General features: G+C 42.7%; 1 protein-coding gene across 11 annotated transcripts in view; it reads left to right on the plus strand.

The window, feature by feature from the left end:
* LOC123969463 overlaps positions 1-22,269 on the plus strand; it is a 121,057-nt gene that overhangs the window by 1,700 nt on the left and 97,088 nt on the right. For 2 of the 11 annotated variants that reach the window (XM_046046886.1, XM_046046885.1), the window contains exon 4: positions 20,867-20,996. The exons of 7 other annotated variants lie outside the window; for them this stretch is intronic. In XM_046046886.1, coding sequence (XP_045902842.1) covers positions 20,867-20,925 — 59 coding nt within the window. In that variant the 3' untranslated portion in view covers positions 20,926-20,996. Of the gene's footprint in view, positions 1-6,218; positions 6,412-20,866; positions 20,997-22,269 lie in introns of those variants that run through there. 2 more of the 11 variants (XM_046046893.1, XM_046046892.1) reach the window with 1 other exon arrangement.

Raw genomic sequence — 22,269 nt, forward strand, 5'->3', positions numbered from 1 at the left:
TACCAAAACATGGATATAGTCAAGTAAAGTACAAGTAACTCAAAACTGAAATAAATGTACTTAGTTACTTTTCACCACTAGCTCCTAGTGATTCAGTTACATAATACTTTATAGTATAGAATAAGATACCGTACTTCATGTGACTCATGACCAAAATAGCGCAAAAGAGCACAGAAATAAATGCGTCGTAAAAGTCTACAAGAAATTTGGAACTTGCATCATGAACTTTATGTAGCAGAATCAAGTGTCTCTTAAAGGGCCTGCCCTGAGTTTCTCTACCCAAGATGACCTTTGTCAAGAATCTCGTGATCACCTGATATCCAGAAACATGGGGTGATAATTCCAGGCTATTCTCAACATGATGGATGAAGTCGCCCTTGTGCCCCTTGAATCGCGTGTGCAGACGTCTCAGAGAAAGAAAATGCAGGCCCCTGTCCATTCTCTGCGCTCCTTTCTCATGGAAATGACCGCTCCATGCACAGACAAACACACACAGTCACACACACACTGTGAGGTGGGAACAGGTCAAGGCTGCAGTCCACAAAGGGGGAAGGCTGACCAGTGAGAACTCTTTCAGCAAAGATCGGAGCTCCTATACATCACTGGAAGAGACTGCTAATGAGAAAAGCAGGGGCCCCGGCCAAAAGTTTGGTTTTTTTTTTCTCCATTTCAAGGCAAGATGCCCAGAGCTATTAAAACAGCAAACTCCAACTTAATGGAGAAAGCAGATGTTATATAGTCAGGGTTAAAAGAGGTGAGAGCAGAGAGGAATGTCTTCAGAAACACCTTAGGGGATATGTAGTTCACCGTGGATCATATACTATTAAACTGTATGCAGGAATTTGCTGTTCATTCATGCCCCCTAAATAAATTGTGTTCTGTGTAAATATATTAGCTCAGAGCTAAAACGTGTTTACTTGAAGCACCAATCCAGTGATTTATTACATCATGCAAACTAAAGTGCCCATAACCTGTAGATTAGATCTCCTTCATGTGGATTCACATGAGTTATCAAAGGTGTAGATGGAAATCTATGCACCACAAAGGACAACTGAGACATGAAATAACGATAGCGGTTTGACAGTATCTTAGTAATCAAAGGCGAGAACTACTTAGGTGTGTGTGTATGTATGTGTAAAGACATGCACGTGTATTTATGTGAGCCTGAGTGTGTGCACATCCACTCTCCAGCTCATCACAGCTGTTCTTTTAGGGCTCTCTGAGGTGTTTCTTTGACTCCACCAATTTACCCAATTGCTTTCACATTTAAGCAGACTACTAACAGAGGCAAGCCAATGGGAAAGGTCCGCCTGACATTCTGATAAGAAACAGTCCAGATACAAGCTGTACAGCAGAGGCAACCGCTCACTCGTTCCCGTCCCAGACAATATACTTCTCCTCCTCCTTCTCTCGCCATTCTCTTCTTCTCCTCTCTTCATTTTTTTCAGTGCCTGCCTTTTGTTTTAATTCCAGTCCAATCATGAGCCGCGTTCCGCATAAGGTTTTAATTTCAAGCCTGCCTCCAGAGTCAGCCAGACTCACATGCACACATGCACAAATTGACATAAGAATGCACGTGCATACACCAAACCACAGATTCTTATGCATACCATACGCATACTCACTGTACTCTCACATCACAAATACATATACACACACTTGTATGTTACCTGGTCACATGCAAATTTAATGCATGTGCTCTGTGGCTACATTTTATCATTTAAACATGTTTCCCATGAGAGAAAGTATCTCCATCCAGAAACATTAATAATCACACTCATCCACAAAAGGCGGCCACGTCACCAGACAAATTACATAAAAAGAATCCCAACAGGAATTTTCTTTTTCTTTAGAAGTCAAAATATATTCCATAGTTTAGACAGACCAGCTGAATATATAGGATCATCAAATTATTTTTTTCAACTCAAAATCTATTTTTTGCCTTATTCTAAATTACAAAACCCCTCTCCAAATGCATCATCTTAACATTTAATCTTGTGGAATTAACCAAACAAACGTCATCTGAGAGGTAGTCAAACATTTCATAAAAGCACCAAGTCCAAAAGCAGATCTTGGTTTTAAATCCTCATTCCCCTGACACTGCAGTGTAGAAGAAAGCATGTATATTTTGCAGTGTGATGCAGAATGACTAATGAGCTGGGGGTGTCAGTATTTTAGTATTGATTATGAATACTCAATCTTCCACCACAGTCTGGACTTTATGCATGTGAGTAATCAAAATGCAGACAGCGAGCTACTGCTGCTTCGCTCAAAGTGACATTTCCAAAGGCATGACTTGACATATGCAAAAGGACCGTCATGATGATAATTCTGACAGTGAAAGGAGCCAAATGAAACCATCTCCTAACAGCACATAAAAGAAGAATGTTGCGCAGCAAGTCTCCCAGTCCTGCTACTTCAAAGCCAAATTTGCAAGTAGCTGTGGGGTTGAGCTCAAACATTCATTGTGAGTTTTTCTCACTCTGATTAGCAATGTGATTGAAGTGCCTATCCATTAAATAATAGTGAATAGAGGTAAAACCATGCTGAGTTGCTCATTGCTCATCTCCGAGGTCTGCAGCATTGCAAGGAGCAAAAAGACAGACTAGAGGCTGAAGGCACGGTTGTCCATAAGAGGAGGAGAGATCCTTTTCATTAACTTTCATTAAGACTAAAGAATGAATTACCCTGAACAGAAGGGGTCTGACACATTAAAGCTGTTAGGTACACGCTCACACTCCCCTGCACTAAAACACAAATGCATACATGTAACATGGGCGCCAGTACTGTTATACATACTGTTTATAAAAGCACAAAGATAAACTTTCAGACTACTTCTTCTATACAAATACAGTATAGACCGTGGCAACAAAATGCTTCTAATCCTCTGTATACTGCTGTGGCTCTGTATAGTACATAATATATTATGGGGGAAGGACAATAGCAAGAAGAAACAGTCTAAGCAGTGGCTGGTAAAGGGGCAATTCTAGGGGTGGGGAAGGAGTATACAGCCTCTGTGTGTATGCGGGGTTGTTTTTGTGTGCATGCATGCTTGTGTGTGAGCGCACGTCTACAGTATATGTGTGTGTGTGCGTCCATATGTGTGTGCTGTATGGGTGGAGGGACGCAGGGCAGAGCGGAGTGTTGCAGTGCAGTAGGACAGCGTTTCTGAACTGTGGTAATTTCCCCTGAGGCCAGCGAGCAGGTAAAGGCCAGTGAGAGAGGGACGGAGGGAGGGAGAGAGAGAGGGATAGATCGCTGGAATAGAGGGAGGAAGGCAGAGAGGCGGCGAGCGAGTGTGTCAGAGAATAATGAGGAATGATACAGCGCTGGCGGAAAAGAGGCCGGCAGATTCCCCAAATCAAATGCGCACACACTGTATTAACAGCGACTCAAGGTTGAATATAGTGGCTCTCATTGTCAACACATTAACGTTTCTATTTTCATTTCAAATGCCTTATCTTGTTAATGAGTGTTTCTGAACTGAGTCATTGTTTTTGTAATGAATTCATCTATTAATTACAAGTGCACCTTTTCCTGATGACCTTGTTTTATTTTGTTAGAAGCTGCAGACCTTAATATTAGCATACATTAAGCCCTGCTTATCTTTCATCCCAATAGCTAATATGTAAAATTATCACCCCCCCCCAAAAAACAAACAAACAAAAAAACAAGCAAAACAGTGGTTTGCATACAGGGGTGTGTGTGTTTGTGGGTGAGCACCCTCACTTATTAGCCCCTTCTCCCTCCCTACTTGCAAACTCATTACCAGGGTAAAAGACCTGCGTGGATTTTATGGTGTTTTGGGAACTGACTGGTTAATCAGATTTATTGCACACTTAAGCTTAATTGATTGCCTTTATGGATTCAAATGAATAATTAAGTGCTAACAAGCCTAGTTTCTGTTTCATCATTCTGAAATGATGATAATGACCCACAGAGAGGGAAGGTTGTAGAGGTGTCAATCAAAAAATGCTAACATCACTATCACTCATAACACAGGCGCAAGAGCATTGTCTGCTTTATCTTTATACTCATGCTTGTAAAACCAAAAGCCAGAGATTTATTTTTCTGCCTGCTGCTTTGCTCTTTAAACGCCCTCCGCTGTTATATTTCATGTTTCCATTAGAAATTAAATACGTATACGCGGTCATATACCAGCAGTGAAAGGACAGATAGTGTATGAAGATCAAGGGGTTCCAAACAGAGACAACATATCCTGACCTTCAGATGATCTTCACCAGATCAATACTATCATCAGTGCAGACGAGCGGCTACAGATTAACCCAGCCTCCTATAACCACCCCAACCCCCAGACCAAACACATACACTCACTCTGTCTCTCTCTCACTCTTACACACTATAACGCACATCTTATTCAGTAAGAGCCCTGAGAGTATTGATTGGTTTATATTGACTGACACACAGAACTACCACATGTACACACCTGCTTGTTGACTTAGTTTTTTCACTGACTGGCTGCCTGGCATTGCATAGTGGGGAGGATGCATGGTTAAAACATATATTTGGGTCAAGGGAAGTCCTGTTGTAGTTGTATGGATCCCAAACTGTAGAAACAGGAGAAATGGATGCATTGGGTCTGGCAGCCTTCACCTTGCTAAGGCCAAAACCACAGCAAGCAAGAATCTTTAGTAATTGTTTTAAAGAAGTGTCACAATAAACTTACATCTGAGGTCAAAACTGTGCAGTGTTGTACAAATAATCACTGCTTCTGCATTTACATTGGGTGAGAAAATGGCATGATAAAGGTCACTTTCGGAGGTCGGAGGGACTGCATGTCATTTTTCACATATCTCTGCACATACAGTACATGCACAAATGCATTCGTACAAACATCCAACTCTGTCTCCCCACCAGCCATTTCCATAAAATATGCACCAATGCAGAGAGCAAAACACGCAAATCGATATTTATACGTCTGCGGGTGGCCAGGAGGCAACTAACTCAATCCCACATCAAATGTAAATGTTGATGGCATATCCACAGGCAAGGTCTGATATTTAGAAGTCCATTAACACAGGGTGGAGATGGGTTAATTCAGTGTTTGTAGCTGGAGATCCAGAGAGGGTTTAGGGCATACAAAGGAGGAGGAAGGAGGGAGACGGATGATGCCAAAAAAAAGGAGAGATGGAAAGAAATTGAAAAAATTGACAAGAGGGTGATATGTGAAAAGCAAGACAACAGAAAGAGGAAGCAGAGGAAGAATGCAAATAAATGTGGAGGGATGTATGTGTGTGTGAGGAAGGTTGGGGGGGATTGCTGGGTGTGGGGGAGGGGGGTTGTTTTGAGCATTGCTGCCTGCTATCATCTGCCTCAGCCTGGGCGTCAGTTTGATTAATGCTGCTTTCCTCCAACTGACCTCCAAGGTCATTGGAATAGCGGGTACTCAGCCTCTCCCATTCGCTGCCTCACTGGAGGGGGGTAACGGCTGTATAATACGCTCTCCCAGAGGCTCTTTCTCAGTTTTTTGTTCCCCCTTTTCCTTGTGTCTGTCTCTCATTTGAACTCTCTCTCATTCTCCCTGTCTGTCTGTCTGTCTGTTCATGTCTCCCCTTGATCTGCCCTTCCTCTCTTCCTACGTTCTACATCTCTCATCCCCATCCATCTCCTTCTCTCTGCCACCATTTCCCTTTCTCTCTGACTCTTTTGCTCTCTTTCCGCCAGCCCTCTCTAATCTGAAATGCAATCAAAAGCGGCAATAATGAAATGTGTTTGAAGATACTGGAGAGAGAAAAGGGGGAACAGGCCTGCGAGGGGCTATTAGAGCACCCAGTGAGGTTTTGATAAACACATACACATTACACACACACACACACACACACACACACCACCTCCACCACTCTTCCTCCCCTCCCTCTGTTCACAGTTGGACTGCCAAGGTGAAGGCACATGAATAGAGTTGTCCTACACTAATAGACACTTGGCAATGACACACTTCCTCTGGCTGAGAAGCTCATAGCTACTTATTGTGCCAGCCAGTCTTTCCTGGCATGGACCTGGCAAGAGGGAGTTACATGCAGAGAGGGCAGGGGAAAAGTGATAGTTTTAACCTCTTTAAATCTACCAGTTATTAGAGTTGTGTATTGGTGATTTACAACCTTTCTCAACTACAAACCATTTTCACAACTGTAAAGAAATGGTTGTTTTTGCTGTATCATCATACTGACTGTACTTTCTTTCTTTTCATTTGTGTTGAGATTGAACGTGGCCATCTCCTGCACATCGGCAACAACTGAATGGGTTTGTGAGCAGTAATTGAAGGCACAAGAAGCTATTTACTGACAAAGACAGGGAGCATGTGTATTTGTGTGTGTATCTCTATATTTGAGAAGATGTGTCCAGACCAACATTACTGCATTAAAAAAACACAGCCTCCTTATTTATGTGAGTGAGTTGGCACAGAGTGGATGAAGATGCACAGGGCTCTGGCAGGTGTTTCCGCCAAGTTACTTCTTGTTTCATAGTATATTAAACTGCTGTTTCCTGGTGTTTGATGCATAGTAAAATCCATGGATGTATAACTCAGTCTGGACTTCTGGATTGTATTTAAGTACCAGTAGAAAATGCAGCCTCTTGTGATTTTTGTCTCACTGCTATTTTTGCCTTCTATGGAAGGTAACTCAAAGCTGGATTTACACAGATCAGTTTATTTGTATATTTGGACTGCATGGCAGCTCCATTGTAGCTGGTTTCTAAAAACCATGGACTTAGACTAGGTTCAAATGATTCTCAGTCTAATCAGTTTGGGTGGGGTTTTATTGTGTAATACCTGAGTTGATGTGAGAGTATACACTATCAGCTCTGACCATAATCACTGCAGGAGATAAATGCCATAAGTGCAAATAGTTTTTGAAATTAGTGTCGGTGACTTTACATTTATCTTTCTCCTTTTTTGACGGCAGCAGCTTGTTAAATGACGAGTGCATCATTACTGGGTAAATAAATTTCTTGTCCTCCTCTGATCAGGTCTAAATTTATGCTTCTCAGGTTTTCTAGAGGACAGTTATGGATTGGACCTAAAATACCTCTACCATTTATCTCCAAAACTGCAACTTTATGTGAGCTTCAGTTTATCTGAAACATTCTTCGAAACATTTAGAAAAATTCAAAATCACAAATTTTTAGACATGCAGTTTTCACTGGACACTGCCAATGTGAACATCTCTGTTCCAAACTCATTGGTCATTTCAGTAAAAGCAGGTCTAAGAAGATGGCGTCTAGAAGTGTGTGCAAAGAAGCCAGAAGTATAATCGCAGCCTGTAGAGTGCTGCTGTGCGCCATCAATTTGTCTCACACTCTGTACCCTGCATCCCCCCACCCTTTTTCCTTTTTTCTCTGTTTCTCCCTGTTCCCTTTTTCAAGTCAGTGCCTGAGTGTGAGGGACACACATACATACACACACACACTCCCGAGCATCATGAATCTTTCATGCGAGCAGGCTGTATAATCCCTGAGGCGTGCTCTCCGAGACCCACACACACCCGCCTCCATCACCTTGCACCAGGAGAGAGAGAGAGAGAGAGAGAGAGAGGGCGAGTGACAGAGAGAGACAGAAAGATAGATGGAGAGAAGGAGACATGCGAAGGGAAGGGGGGGGGGGAGGCAGTGGAGAACGGAAAGGAGAGGAGGAGGGAGGGCAGGGGTGGGAGCAGCAAAAGACACATATTAAAGGTGTGAAGTAGGAACTGTCTGGAATTACCTTCCTCTTTTGACCATTGAGGGAGGGATGAAAGAGGAGGAAGAAGAGATAACAATAGAGAGGTTTGTACTCTTTCTTCTTGGCCGCTCAAGGCTGCAGTGGAAAGTCAATCGGCTTCTCATTATTAGTCCTTGTCTGATGGAAGCATGCTAAACCTTCCCCAATACAATACTGTGCCAGAAATTCAAAAAACACCTAAAGCTTTCTATTAAAAAACAAACAAACTTTGGCTGAAGGTAATGCCTGGTGCACAGTAGTAGATTTTCCAATCTTAACCGATTTGTTTATAGTAAATGGTTTTAATGTGGCCATTCCGGGGACTTGGGATCATTCAGAAACTCACGTGATCAAATGTGATTTCAGACATAAACAAACATGGAGGCAAATGAGGGGCTGAACTTTAAAACAAACAAATACACAACCCTGACGTATTATCATCTTATGAAGTCATTATAGCTATCATGTTAGTGACATTTCCTACTTACACAGAACAATATAATCATACCAGTGGAGTCGTGTTCAGTTCCCTGAGAAACATTATCAAACCAGGTTCATGAGAATGATGAGACACAACCATACAATAAATATGTCTGACATCACACCAAAAAGATGAGCAAAAAGAGACTAAAAAGCTCCATGTGATTGTAGAGTTGGGTGATAATTAATTGTTCATCTCTTTGATAGACCTCATTCACTTTTCTGAGTATATTGATTCGGTATCAAAAAACAGTAATAAAAAGGCATTTGATTAATGCAGTGTTAATGTTTACCAACAAGTGACCGGATTATACTCCCTTCATGATACACATAACAAACAACAGTGTGCATGTAATGTGCCATGTGTTTGCTCCAACAAACCAGATGATGGACAGCTGAAGTATTGTATCTTTAGCGTTTTCTCTTATAATGTACTCATATCAAGGTGATCCATGAAAAGATTTCTTGTTAGGCCATCTCTTTTCATTGTTCTCTGTTGGACGTGTTCAGAAAAATTCCACATATTGGCTCCTCCAATAGAATCACCAACACAGTAGATTAGTGTCATAGTGGCTTTCTATGGTGTGTGTCAACCTGAATGCAGGTTGTCCAGGTTAGCTGCTAATGGAATGACAATGGGGGACTCATGGGGGACTGGACAGCACAGTTGTAGCTGCTGCTTTAATTACCTGAGAGCAGTCAACACAGCAGCAGAGAAAACCTTCTCACTGGCCAGATGAGCTTATTATGCCCCCCCAAACATCACACCCTGGGCCTCTGATTTACTATGACACCGATTAACAAGGCAAGTGCGTGCGCGTGTGCAGACATATGTTTGAAATTATGATCGGGTCTGTGGATATGTCTGAAATCATATTGGCAGCATGTATGGAGCAAAACTTGTATTAGCATTTTCATCGTGCATAGAGTTTTATATATTCCAGACTGGGACATCTCAAGGTCTCGAGCTTATGCAACAGCCCAGCAAAAGGTTAAATAAAGGAGAATGGGTTCAATAACTCCTTCAAGTACATACATTTGCATTCACGAACAACTAATAATTTGTTTACATGTATGTAAAATGGGCAGGTGCCCATTATCCCCATATACGTGTTTGACTTTGAAATAGTGCATATTTGTCTCCATACAGTGTTATTGTATGTGTGCCACATTAAATGCTCACCCGTCTGCATTAGTATGTGTTCATTTCATGATGGCGGAGGGTGAGCCTGTTCATGTCAGTGCATGTGTGTCCACCCCAAATGCATAATGTGTGTTTTCAGGGGCCAATAGGTCGAGTGTTTCCCCCTATCCAATACCTTGCCCTCACTCCCATTACTGCTCTCTCGCGATCTTGCGCTACATTTCACTATGCACTCTACGTCTGAGCACCACCAACGAAATACAATTAATGTGAGTTATGACCACTCTATAGGAGGGGCAGGTAGTGTGGGGTGAAGTGTGCTTGTGTGTGGGTGGGTTGGTGTGTGCGTTAACGAATATGTATTTATATGGGGGGAGGGAGTGAGGGAATGCATTACTTGGGCATGGCAAACGGAAGCACCAGGTGTCATACGTAGTTTGTTGGGGTAGAGACACACAGCACACACGCACACACAAGTACTATAGTCATTGCAGACACGGTCCCTTCCACAGTGGAGTGGTGCGGAGGGGGCAAGCGGGTGGTAGGTTGAAATTGAGGGGATGCTATGGATGGTGGACGATGCAGTGCCAATTTCACGCCTCCGCTCATCTCTGCCTCTTCCAGCTGCATGCTGCATGCTTTCCTGTACTCTTTCTTCCCCCAACTAAGCTTTAGCCCCCCCCCCCCACACACACATCACTTTCCCCAATGACTGTACCCCCACCCCATCCTTCCTTGCCCCTCCCAGCCTCCCTCCATAGGTTGAAGTGTGACAGCACAGTGGCGATGGGGATCCATCTCCAAATAACATCCTGGATCACATAATAAACCACATTGGAGCTGCCTTGGAAAGAAAAAAGAGAGACAAAATAGCAACTCAGCAGCAGTGAAAAGCAGCACGAGAGAAACCTTGTTCAATCCTTTAGCACTCACATCCAGCCCAAGATGGATGCCTCCGTGCGCTCACTCCTTATGCTTGGCGGCACAAGGACAAAAAGAGGGCACAGTAAAAAAACAACAGCTCGATTTGCATTCGTAAAGGTAACATTTGTTTATTGTGCGTGCGACACCACTCTTAATGACCCCACGGCTGATTGAAGCAAGCTTCCTAATTAAGCATTAATTACTCAACAATAGAAGTGGCAATTTGGCGGTGGCGACGCAACGCTGATATATTCCCACCTGGGCTAATGTCAACACAGCATTATTACCATCACCGCCTGCTGTGGTTATGGCTATCTAAACAGTCATAAATGTCAGCTCTGGCATATTGTACCACAGTTTCTATACGACTGAGCAATATGTTTTCCCTCTCTCTCCCTCTGTGTCTGCCTCTCTCTCTATCTCTGTCTGACAGTCTCTTTCTACTAATAAACACCAGCAGACGGCACACAAGTGGTGAGTTTCTTCCCAAGTGCTAATTGGTGAAAGCAGTGGGATTTACACAGGCAGGCAGGTGGCGAGGGTTTTTCCCTTTGTAGTGGCACAGTGTTTACAGTCCTGCTGCAGCGCAGGCTGGGGCTGCGTGGACGCTGCCTTTGTTTGCGCCACATCACACAGAGACAGAAGATAAACCCTGCTGCTTTTTACATCGCACATAAATACACGTGTACACACAAAATCACACAGGCAGATACACAGAGACACACACACTCAAACACAGACAGAGCGAGAATGGGGATTAGAGAGCTGCTGGTGGAGAGACAGGAAAGCAAATATATGTGTGTGTGTGTGTGTGTGTGTGTGTGTGTGTGTATGCACATGTGTAAGGTGGTGGGTGTTCTACCAGACAGGTGAGGTGAACGCAGTCTTGTGTGGACACCTCATTTGGAGATATAAAGTGTATTGGTGTATGACCTCAGCAGATTGGAGAGAGGAAGATTAACAAAAGTGGAGAATAAGGTGGTCAACTGGAGGGTGTTCGACAGCAGTGGGTTTTCAAAATAAAGCAAGTAACATCCTTTCGACAAAAAGCACACACTGACTGCTTATCAACTTATATGATTGGTATGAATATACTAAAAAGTAAATGTTTAAAGTTAAATGTTACTTTAAATAAGAGTAATAAGCTGGATTTGCTCCATTTAAATGACAGTTTATTATTTTCACCTGTTGTGCTTCCCTGGAGGTGTGAATAGCACCCCAACTCATTAACAGCTTAATATTATTGTTATACTCTGAAAAATAAACAGTGCACAATAGGGAAATGAGATACCAGCAGTAACCTATAAATACACAGTATATCCTACAAAAATATCTGGTAAGACTGTATCCTATAAACTGAACTCTGTCTATCTTCTTCCTGGAAAAAGCCCAGAATGGGGATTTCACACATGAACAAACTTTGCTTTTTTCCTCCACCCCCAAAAGGCTTGTGCCTGTGGGCTAAGTAACCGATGGGAGAATCATCCCACTCCTGCTCTGCTCCGTTCCCTTTGGCCCATTTCCCTCACCCCTAAATTAGTGAAATTTTCACAAAGCGGGAATACATTAGGGAGGGATCAGGGCAAATGGCACATTATGAATACTGTCAGAAGTGGCCTATTAAAGAGGATTCAGACATTATCGACGCCTACGTATCTGGAGAACAATCCCAGTTAAGTTAATAATGTGCAATTAATCATAGGTCACTTAGCGCAGGATGGGGTTTAACACGCTACTGTGGAAACAGGCCTAATCTGCTGTCCATCCGTCCAGAGGACAAGAGAGATGGATGGAGGTAGGCTGGCAAATTGTAATCTGGATGAGAAGCTGGCTTTTTGACATCTAGCCAGCTATAGAATGGCTGAGGCTAACCACTTGTCACTAGCTTACAGCTTTACACAGCAGGCCCTTGGGGGTCTTACCATCACATTTTTTATGAGTACAGATAAACATTTTTCATGCAATTTAAAGCAATGGAAAACACTGAGTTTTATGTTTTTACTAATGTATACTGGCCTACCGGGCTACTGGGTGACATGTTGGTGAGAGGCAGCACAGTGGTTCAGCACTGTCACCTCAAAGCAAGAAGGTCCTAGGATCAAATGTGAACGGGGGCTTTCCTTTTGAAGTTTGCATACTCTCTCATGGTCATGTAAGTGTCCTCTGGGTACTCTGGTTTCCAAACATGCTTATTATTATTAACAATGCTCCTGCCAAGGGTTAAGGTTAAAGGCAGTGACCTTACATCCCTTAGTGCTGAGCCGGGAGGAAAAGCAGAAAACTACTTTCCCCAGGGGTACAGTATAACTTGCAGTAATTTACTAACAACTCAGTACTGTCAACTTCTACATTCTTGTCTGAAGTACTTGCTCTCTGAGAGGTGAAGAGTTTTGGGGGGACTTCTTTTTTACTCAGGCTGCACCTTCTCATGGAGCTTAGCTGATGGATTTCACACTGAATGTTCAATATGGATGTGAAAACACATATCTACCTACCGCCTCGAAGTTTTGACACATGGAAAATCCATATTTCAAATGCATACTTGTGTAGAACCAATAGTGTTGTATGCTAATGTTATCACTATATCAGCTTAAGTTGGAGAATGTATGCCAGACTCTCTTCACCTTTTCAGGAATAACATTTGATGAAATGTATACTATTCAGCTATTGCATTCTTAGTATTTTGGAGTGAGCCTTGTTTAAGCGTCATGGGTGCCTGACACCTAAACAAGGCTGTGCCTTGTCATATTGTCAGTGTCTTATTGTAACACTTATAAGTGTCATTCTAATGAAAAATAAAAACATATTAAGACATGTCTCTAAACACCAAACTAGCTAAAATTTTACATAGTCAAAAATATGTTGCTGTATTTGCCAAAGAATCAAGTTGTGAAAAACTGCATATAAACAAAATGATTTTCCTTCCATAATCAAACATCATATCAATCTGGCCAATAATTGTCAAGATATCTAGTTCTATCTAAGTGCTGGACAGGCAGATGGGTGCACCACCCGCTCTACTGACCATCCAACTGAGCCTCATTACCATCCTTAGGTACCCAAAAAGCAAAGAGTTGTTTTGTGTTTTTTTTTTTTTTTACATTTTATTAATCACAGAATAGAGGTCACAGATTTTCCATGTTTTACAACTGCACAACATATCTGTATATAATTCAGCCCATGATGCATCTATCGAGCCTTTAAATGGTGCTATGTTTTGATCTCAAAAAAGGCTTTAACTAGAAAAACAGGGAATATAGTAACAACTGAGAGAGACATGTAGGAATAAGAAGACAGACTGGTACCACAGAGATGGAGGATAAGGAAGCATAATCTCATATCACAACAGCATTGGAAAAGAAATAGGAATTTAATCCATTGCTCAGTGACAGGGAAAAAAACGGGAGGGGACAAAGATGATGAGGGAGAGGGAGTGAGAGGTGGAGGAAGAGAGGGAGTGAGGGGAGACAAGCAGGGGAAAAATTCACTTCCACAGTTGGCTGATCTAGGAAATCCTGCAATCTCTCTACAGCCAGAAAGTAGAAGCAGATGAGCCATGTCTCTCCATCTCTCATCCCCCTTTCTCTCTATCCATCTTTCTCCCTTCTCTCCCTCATTCTCCAGATGAGTTGGCCTCTGTCTTCTTTTTTTTCTTCCTCCCTCACTCTTTTGTTCTCCCACCTCTCACTCACAATCTTTCATATCGTCTGTTTCTTTCTTTCGCCTCCGCCTCGCTGCACTCGGCCCCCCACCCCATCTCTCTCCCTCTCTCATGATGTCCGGAGCTGTTTGACTAGTGCTCAAGCCAGACTATAGCCCCCAGTGGGCTCATTTCACACCTTCAGGCCTGATGCCAGCCAGTCGGCCAGAGTGTGGTGTTACAACTGACAGACAGGCAGCACTTGGCACTCCGCTGGCCCTGATTAGAATGCATACAGTGGACTGGAAGGAAGAATAGGAGAAAAAAGGAACGCTAAAGTCCGGCAGGTTCATTTTCTCCCCCATTTAGAGGAACTAGGTGAGAGGAATGTGGATAGAGAAACAGAGAAAAGGTGTGTATAGTTGTGTGGGTCTGCATGCTTGTCAGTGTGCATCTACATTTAAATTGAGTGTATCCATCCTGAAGCCTGTGTGTTACAGGAAGTGTCTGTCTGAGCGTGTGTGTGTGTTACGCTACAGAATACCAATTGCCAGTGATACAGCCAGAGCCTTCAGGCTCCCTCATTGTGTACTTCACAGCAAATCACCCATCACCAGTAAAAGCTCACTTCTCTCCATAAAGACAATAAAGACAACTCTCTGTGCTTGCAGAATAATAACTGAAGGGGGGTGTCACATATTACATAGCAGGTCAAGTACGGATGAGCATGTGCATTGTATAATGGCAGGAGTAAACGGCGCACAACAAGGACAAATTGAGATGCTCTAACAAAGCAATTACATCTTCTAATAAAGCTGTAATTGTGTTTCATTATGGCGAGACGACATCTATTTGCATCATCTTTTATTCCCTTGCTCATTGAGTGGTGCCTGCTCGCTAACCTCTGACTGGCTCGAACAATGCTTATTATGCTTACGGTGGTGATCACACACAAACACTGTCAACACATAAATGCATACACACACACACACACACACACACACACACACACACACACACACACACACACACACAGAGCCAGACAATAAAGTGAGGGAAGCCTTTAGTGTCACAGTATAGATCTCTCCATTGAGAACCTGTAATTATAGACCCTGTCTCAAGATAAATCAATTAACAGCAACATATAGCTTTTAATTTAATCCGGAGCTAATTAAAGTGAGGAGACATGTGGGAGGGGTAGATGGAGGGAGAGGGGAGGGGGTGTTGGTGGTGGCGGAGGCAAGACAGTACAGGAGGTGTACATATCTGTGGAGGCTGGGGGATTGTCTCAGTCCCTGGGTTCGACCACGCACGGCAGAGATGATTGAAATTAATTCCGCTGGCAGTTTGGTTTAGGGATCAGTGATGTTGGCTCAACATTACAAAACATCACCTGGAGCTGTCTGACTGACAGGTGACACTTTAATTGAAATACTTTAGTTGCTCATTAAGGGAGAAAGACTAAGCCTCAGAGAGAAGGAACAGGAGAGATGAGAAAGTGTGTGTGTGTATGTGTGTGTGTGTGTGTGTGTGTGTGTGTGTGAAAAGAGAGACAAAGAGAGAAATGGAGCAATTGGCCCAGAAGGAGCGTTTTCTCTGTGCCCCGCAAATGCAAGTAAAAACTGACACAGTGCTATGGCTGCTGATTGAGCCTCTTATTACACAGAATGGAAGAGGAGGAAGTCATTCTTAGCTTTGTCTTTGCCAAGCCAACAGCCTATTTGTGGGATTGCCTTACATGATAACCAAATATTCATTTTTAATGACAAGACCTGCTGGATATGTATGAAATGTGTCTGATAAAGAACAGGACTATGTGTGTGTATGCGTGCATGTATATCATTGCTTTTGCATGTTTATTTTATTGAAGAAAGCAGGCATATTTTATACACCACCTTCTAATCATGGCTAGAATCTCCACTGGTTACGGCATAAAGCCCAGTGCTGATGGAAATCGCACCAGTCCTCAATTTAGCCATCGCTGCGGTTTACAAGACGTGGTTCCGGTCCTGCTGATTATCTTATTTTTCGATCCTGCCAGCCCACACCACTATCAGCTCCCATCTCTCCAACCAAGCACACTAAACGCAGGAGATCCCAAAGCAGCAGCATCGTCTCACAAAAATGGAGGTTGACAATTTAGACTTATATCTGTGTGAGAGATGTTTGAATTCAAAAAAGTCCATGTTAAGCCTCGTGTTTGAGTTAGAATCCAAGTCAAGTCTAATGGTGCATCATTTCTAGAAAAATCACTGTACATGAATTTTATACGATTTAGTAATAAAAAGTATATACATACAGTAGGAGAAAATACAGTATATATGAAAATATAGGCTATAGTGTGTTACAGTAGGCAAGATTCAACATTACCAAATGGCTTTGGATCCCGGACAAGCCCCCATTTGTTATGGCCTGGCTCAAAGGCCAAAGGCCACAACAAAAGGGAGACACACCATGGTAGAAGTTTAACAAAATAAGTTTACTTAAACCAAAATGAACCAAATTAAGGCTGGTGCCAAAGTAAAGGTGATAAAGTATGGGGTATGAACATCAGTGGTTTCAGTCATGTCAAGTCAGGATGATGGATGCATGGAAAATGTGTGTAAGGGTGTTGTAATGCACAAGAAACAATAAATACCACTAAAACAGTATGTTCAGAAAACAAGGCAAAGGTGGAAATTGTGAAGGAAAACAGAGGGTAGCAAGTTAGCAGGGAGGTCAGTGTCCTCAGCCCAGCAGCGACCTCCTAAGAATGAGAATAAGGCGTTACAAATACTCTATAGGGCAATTAGCCCAGGTGCCCAGAGTTACTACAATCAGTCTCAGCTCTTCACCTGCAAGGGGTAGAGATCCATATCGTCTCTTTCCATGATCACACATGACCCCATAGGGTGTCACAAGTGCAACAGATAGTACACAATAATAGGAAAAGCAAAGATGTTACTAATAACATCAATGATGGCTTTGTTTTGTTCTAGCCATGGCAGTGTGACATTGACCCAGCATGCACAATACCAGGACCGTGACACTGAAGCAGCCAAATGGAATTCAGCCATCATTTGTTTTATTATTTACACCTGTGCTTTTCCTGCTGTCACATGTCAAAATGTTTTTCATCAAACTTACTGTTTTCAAGTCAAAAATATTATTCATCCAATTCGTTTTTTAACCAGTTTAACCTATGCAGGGTTACAGAGGGCTTGAGCCTAGACAAACATGTTCACGCAAATTTGCACCTACAGGCAATTTACAGCTTCCAGTTCACCTAACCTTCAGGTCTTTGGACCTTGTGAGGAAACCCAGATAAGACAGAACGTGCAAACTCATCACACCAATGCATACAAGTATGTTGCTTTCAATAAACCCTCTCTTCTTTTTAGAGTTATCACTAACCTAAAACTTGTAAATGGTAATGTATTTAAATAGCACCTGTCTAGTCTTCTGACCATTTAAAGGGCTTTACCCTACATGTCAACATTCACCCCATTCACACACACACATTCATACACTGATGTAGCAGAAGCTGCTATGCAAGATGCCAACTGCTCCTCAGAAAGAATACCTCGTGCTCATTCACACACACTCACTATCTTTCCCAAAGACACTTCGATATGTCATCTTCCAATTAGCGGACGACCTGCTCTACCTCAAAGCCACAGCCGCCCCGACTTGTGTTGCCATGAAGTTACTTGCTGAACAAAATGACCAGTTGGCCTCGGCACAGTACATAGGGGCCAATGCGAAAGGAGCCGTATCAGCTGTATACAGTACCAGCAGCCTGCTAGTCAAATTTACCAGCATTAATGGTCAGTCTGAGCACAGGCTGATGTTTTGGATATGGATATGGGAAGCAAGGAGAGTAACACGTGTGACCACACACGCTGCTAAAAGTTAGCTACACTTTATCCCAGTAATTTTTGCAGTATGGTAAGTTTTGTTGATACTGAATGAAGACTCCAGAGCTTCCATTGTGGTCACTGGCAGTATGTAGTTAGCTTGGTAATGCAGAGAAGTCATGAAAGCAAGTAATCAGGAAGAGCTGCTGTCTGACTCAGACTGGAAGGCATGCTTTACTGGAAGCAACACATACCACAGTGGAGTTTAAAGTTGAGTTTGAACAGACCGATTTCCACATTGACTCCATTCACAACAGACCATGTATACTGTAAGAGTGTTGTTGAAATATTTTGAAGATATCTGTAAATTTACATCATTTAGTGGCACTTTCCTCCCAAGCTTTTCTCCTTTTAATGCGCTCCCTCTCAGCTCAACCTTTTCTCTTTCTCCTGTGCTGTCCATTTTTTATTCTCCTCACTGGTTGGCCACTCCATACACTGACTCAACATTATGTTGATGTGCATGCGACCAATTGTGCGTGATGACAGACAGAGATCATCAGGTTAAAAGCAGGCAGGGGGCTGACAGTCTACAGTTCTGAAGGACTGTAGCAGCCCTGTGTTGTTTTCTCTTTGATATACCAATTTCATATAGCATTTCTAACACTGGACTGGTTCCAGGCCAATCACCTTGCCAGGCCACCGGGTATTCTCCTGGTGCTCCCGATTGGCAGTCATGTTCTGTTATCACCCAACGTTGGTACCACAACAAAAAAATCCTTTAGGCTACCATTAGAATCTATTAAACTGGTGACAGGGCACCTCAAACAGCACATGATTTTTTTAAACCATGGGGATTTAATATTTGTAAAACTGGAAGGTCCATAGAATAAGACACTAATGCCTATGTGAGTTGAACAATGCAGAATCAAACGAGGAAGAGAAAATTGCTTTTTGGTATATGTGCTGGGTGAATAACTGTCATGTGTGGGTGCCATATTGAAACACAGTAAAGAAAGTTCTCATAATACCATGGTAAAGAGCTTTCTTCTTTTAATTAAAAATTAAATGTCCAATCACCATCACCACCATGTGAGCATTTATTTGAATAATCGTTTCTTACCCTACATTTAATCTAGATTAAACTTAAACTTGTGCACAATTAAAAATATTACTCGAGATTATTAAACTATTTCAATGAATACTTTTTGAAAGTGGTGACACACATCAAAAATAACCATAGAGGAGACAAAATAAAATGTAAAAGAAAAGAGAAACTCTTGAACGACAGAACAGTGACAGACCTCTCAACTGTGCTCTCTCATTACTTGGCCCCAGGACACACTGTGAGGTGACAGCACATTGTGTTGCACACGCACGCACGCACGCATGCACGGACGCACGCACATACACACACACACACACACACACACACACACACAGTGTAGCCTAAATGTACAATAGCACGTTTTATCCCACACTTTTCTTCTGGCTTCACTCTACCTTCATATTCAATGTGACGTGAAAACTGGTTGGCATTAATGGCTGACAGATCACCAGGAAAAGAAACGTTTTAAAGAATTTTGGAGTGTCATAAATGGAAAATCTTGTCATCAATTAAGGCAAAATTTTGACTTTATTTGTGTTCCTTTTTCACCCATGCTGTAGTTTCATTTTTTAATTTGATCTAATTTGCCAGCATTCACCCCAACAGATGACAATGTTGGCCATTTCCATTGGCAGCAGCACACAAAAATTTGGCGCCTATAAAAATGCAATGCAGACACAGGATCTCATGAATAAAATAACCACAGAAAAAATAAATGGTCAGCGAGAGTTGTTCATCTACATGTATTTAAAATGATACCCATGTATCATGTTCTAGTTTATAACGACTGAAGCTGGAATGTGGCTGGAGGGAAGCAGACTGAAGTATTGCCTGATTATTTGGCTGACAAAGTTGCCTTTCAGACACACTGGGGTAATTAAAGTCACAAAGGACATTAGTTATACTGTACATATTTGGGAGTAAGAGAGAGAGAGTGACACACTCACATGATAACTGGGAGATAAAAAAGACAGACAGAGAGATGGAGAAGAATGGAAAAACAGAGGCACAGACAGATCAAAGATTAATAGGATGATATGCCATCTGTCCATTCATACATATAGTATACATGTAGTGTAGTATACATCAACCAGCTATACTGCTCTTATGTAACAAAGACATGAAATGCCTATTATAATTAATATAATATAATTTAATAGCTCCATATTATAATCCATATGGACACAACATATTGAAGGATTATATGTGTGTGCATAGAGCACATGACCATTCTCGACAAACCTTTCTGCCCTGGGGGATCATAAAATGCTCATTAAGTCCTTAAATCAGCTTAAATGTCCTTATTGAACACCACCTTCATGATCATTTTTTGCTTATTAACTATTCCCTAAGTGGGCTGCTGTAGGTCTTGCCAGGTCAAAGAAGTGGTGAGTGTGTGTGTGTGTGTGTGTCTCAGTGGCAGACCTAACACCCCCGCACCCTCCTTCCCAATTTCTCTCCCTCACCAAGCGCAGGGGCCTGTCGTAGTTGCCTTGGTGACGCTGGCTGGCAGCCGATAGGAAAAGAGGCTGGCAAATGGAAAATGTCAATTACCGCTGAAGATATGTAGATCTGTGTATGTATGTAGTGAGAGACTGCTGCAGAGAGCAAGAGCAGGGGAAGAGGAAGAAGCGAAGAGAGAAAAAGAGGACGAGGGAGTGAAGAATGGGTGGGAAGAAAACCAAATAGAAAGAGGTGTGGTGTCAGACTTCAGCAGGGAAGAGACAGACAAAGACAGAGACAAGGATAGAGAGAGACCGGGAGAGAGGTTGACGGGAAAATATAGCAAGAGGTTACAGAGGACTGTCGAGGGGGGTGGGGGGGTGGGGTGGAGTGGCACCAGGGTGTTAATGCAGGAGATGAGAGGCTGAATTGAGCGCTGGCTGCTGACAGAGACCGTCTGTCCACATCTATTATAACACCTTTCCCTTTCTGAGGCAGAGCCGAGCTGCACGGTTGTGTTCATTATTTCTCCCTTTCTTTTCTGTCACTCTCCTTCTCTCTCTCCCTCTCCCAGGCTATCTCCCATCCACAACTTCAGCACCAGCCTCTACCACTAACTGGCAATTTGATTAAGCCTGGGAGATAAGGTCACATGGGAGAGAAGGGGAGGAGAAAAGAGAAGAGGAGAGGAGAGCAGAGCGAGGGGGAGAACGCTAGACAGAGCTAGAGTCATTCCCGTATAATCACAGCGTTGATCTCCTAAGCATGTGGCCAGTGTAGATTATAGGACCGAGTTAGGGCCATCATGGGCTTTGGAGTCCAAGATAAAGTGTGTATAAGTCTGAGTGTGTGCCTGTCTGTGTGTATACATTTGAATCCAGTGCAGTTAATCCTGCATGCATATCCTGCGTGGTGCATATTTGTCTACCCTATTTGTATGTATTCAGCTCCTAGGTGTATGCATGTGTTTGTGTGCGCTTCACGGAACAAGCATATCCTATTTGAGCGTGTGCCACTAGACCTAAGTTGAATTAATGTGTCCCTACCCCCATTCCAATTTCCATCGGAGATCTCTTGACCCTCCCCACTCTGCAGACACATAATGGTCCATTTGGGGTTTAGCAGCAGGCATTACCAGGGAGCACGGAAGACAGTGAGCTAGACTGTATTTCCATAAGACTGGGACACAGAGGCCCTTCTATACATATATTACCCCCTTTGTGTCTGAGAGGTCTCATGTGGGGCTTGTCTACACCAATGCATGTGCAGGGGCAAAGTGCACACTCGCACCTTACACACATAAACGCAGGACAGGATGCATATGCAGCCTGATGTGACAATGTACATAAACTGTACACACAGGCACGCCCATAACAGTGTTATGATACATACATAAGCACATTGTATGCACATGCATGAATGCAGATGTGCACACAAGCAGTTTTGACAGTTATAATGGGGCGTACAGTCAGGCTGACTCTGATTGACAATTATAAGGGGGACACCCAACTTTTGCATTACATTTATTCATTTAGCTGACGCTTTTATCCAAATCGACTTACAACTATACATGTCAGAGGTCACACGCTTCTGGAGCAACTAGGGGTTAAGTGTCTTGCTCAGGGACACAATGGTGGATGGGTCACAGTGGGGGATTGAACCCGGATCTCCTACACCAAATTCATGTGTCTTATCCATTGAGTCATCACCACCCCTTTGCTATCATACTGTCACTGTACAGTCTCACACGAACCCTTCAACGCTTCACTTTGATGGATTAAAGATTAAGTGTTAAGTGTATTAAGTTATGTTTTGCGTTTTAATCAGTTTTCTCTTTTCTTAAAAACTTCCATCCTATATGGATTTTTTGGCTCACATCCCTAATAGACCTTTTCCACAGCAGACTTTTAGGCATGTCATAGCAGGAAGGTGTAATTGATAACTCACTGCATTCCATTTAGGTGAGCCAGTTCCAGG

Source organism: Micropterus dolomieu, linkage group LG04 (genome assembly GCF_021292245.1).
Source record: "Micropterus dolomieu isolate WLL.071019.BEF.003 ecotype Adirondacks linkage group LG04, ASM2129224v1, whole genome shotgun sequence".
NCBI lineage: Eukaryota > Metazoa > Chordata > Actinopteri > Centrarchiformes > Centrarchidae > Micropterus > Micropterus dolomieu.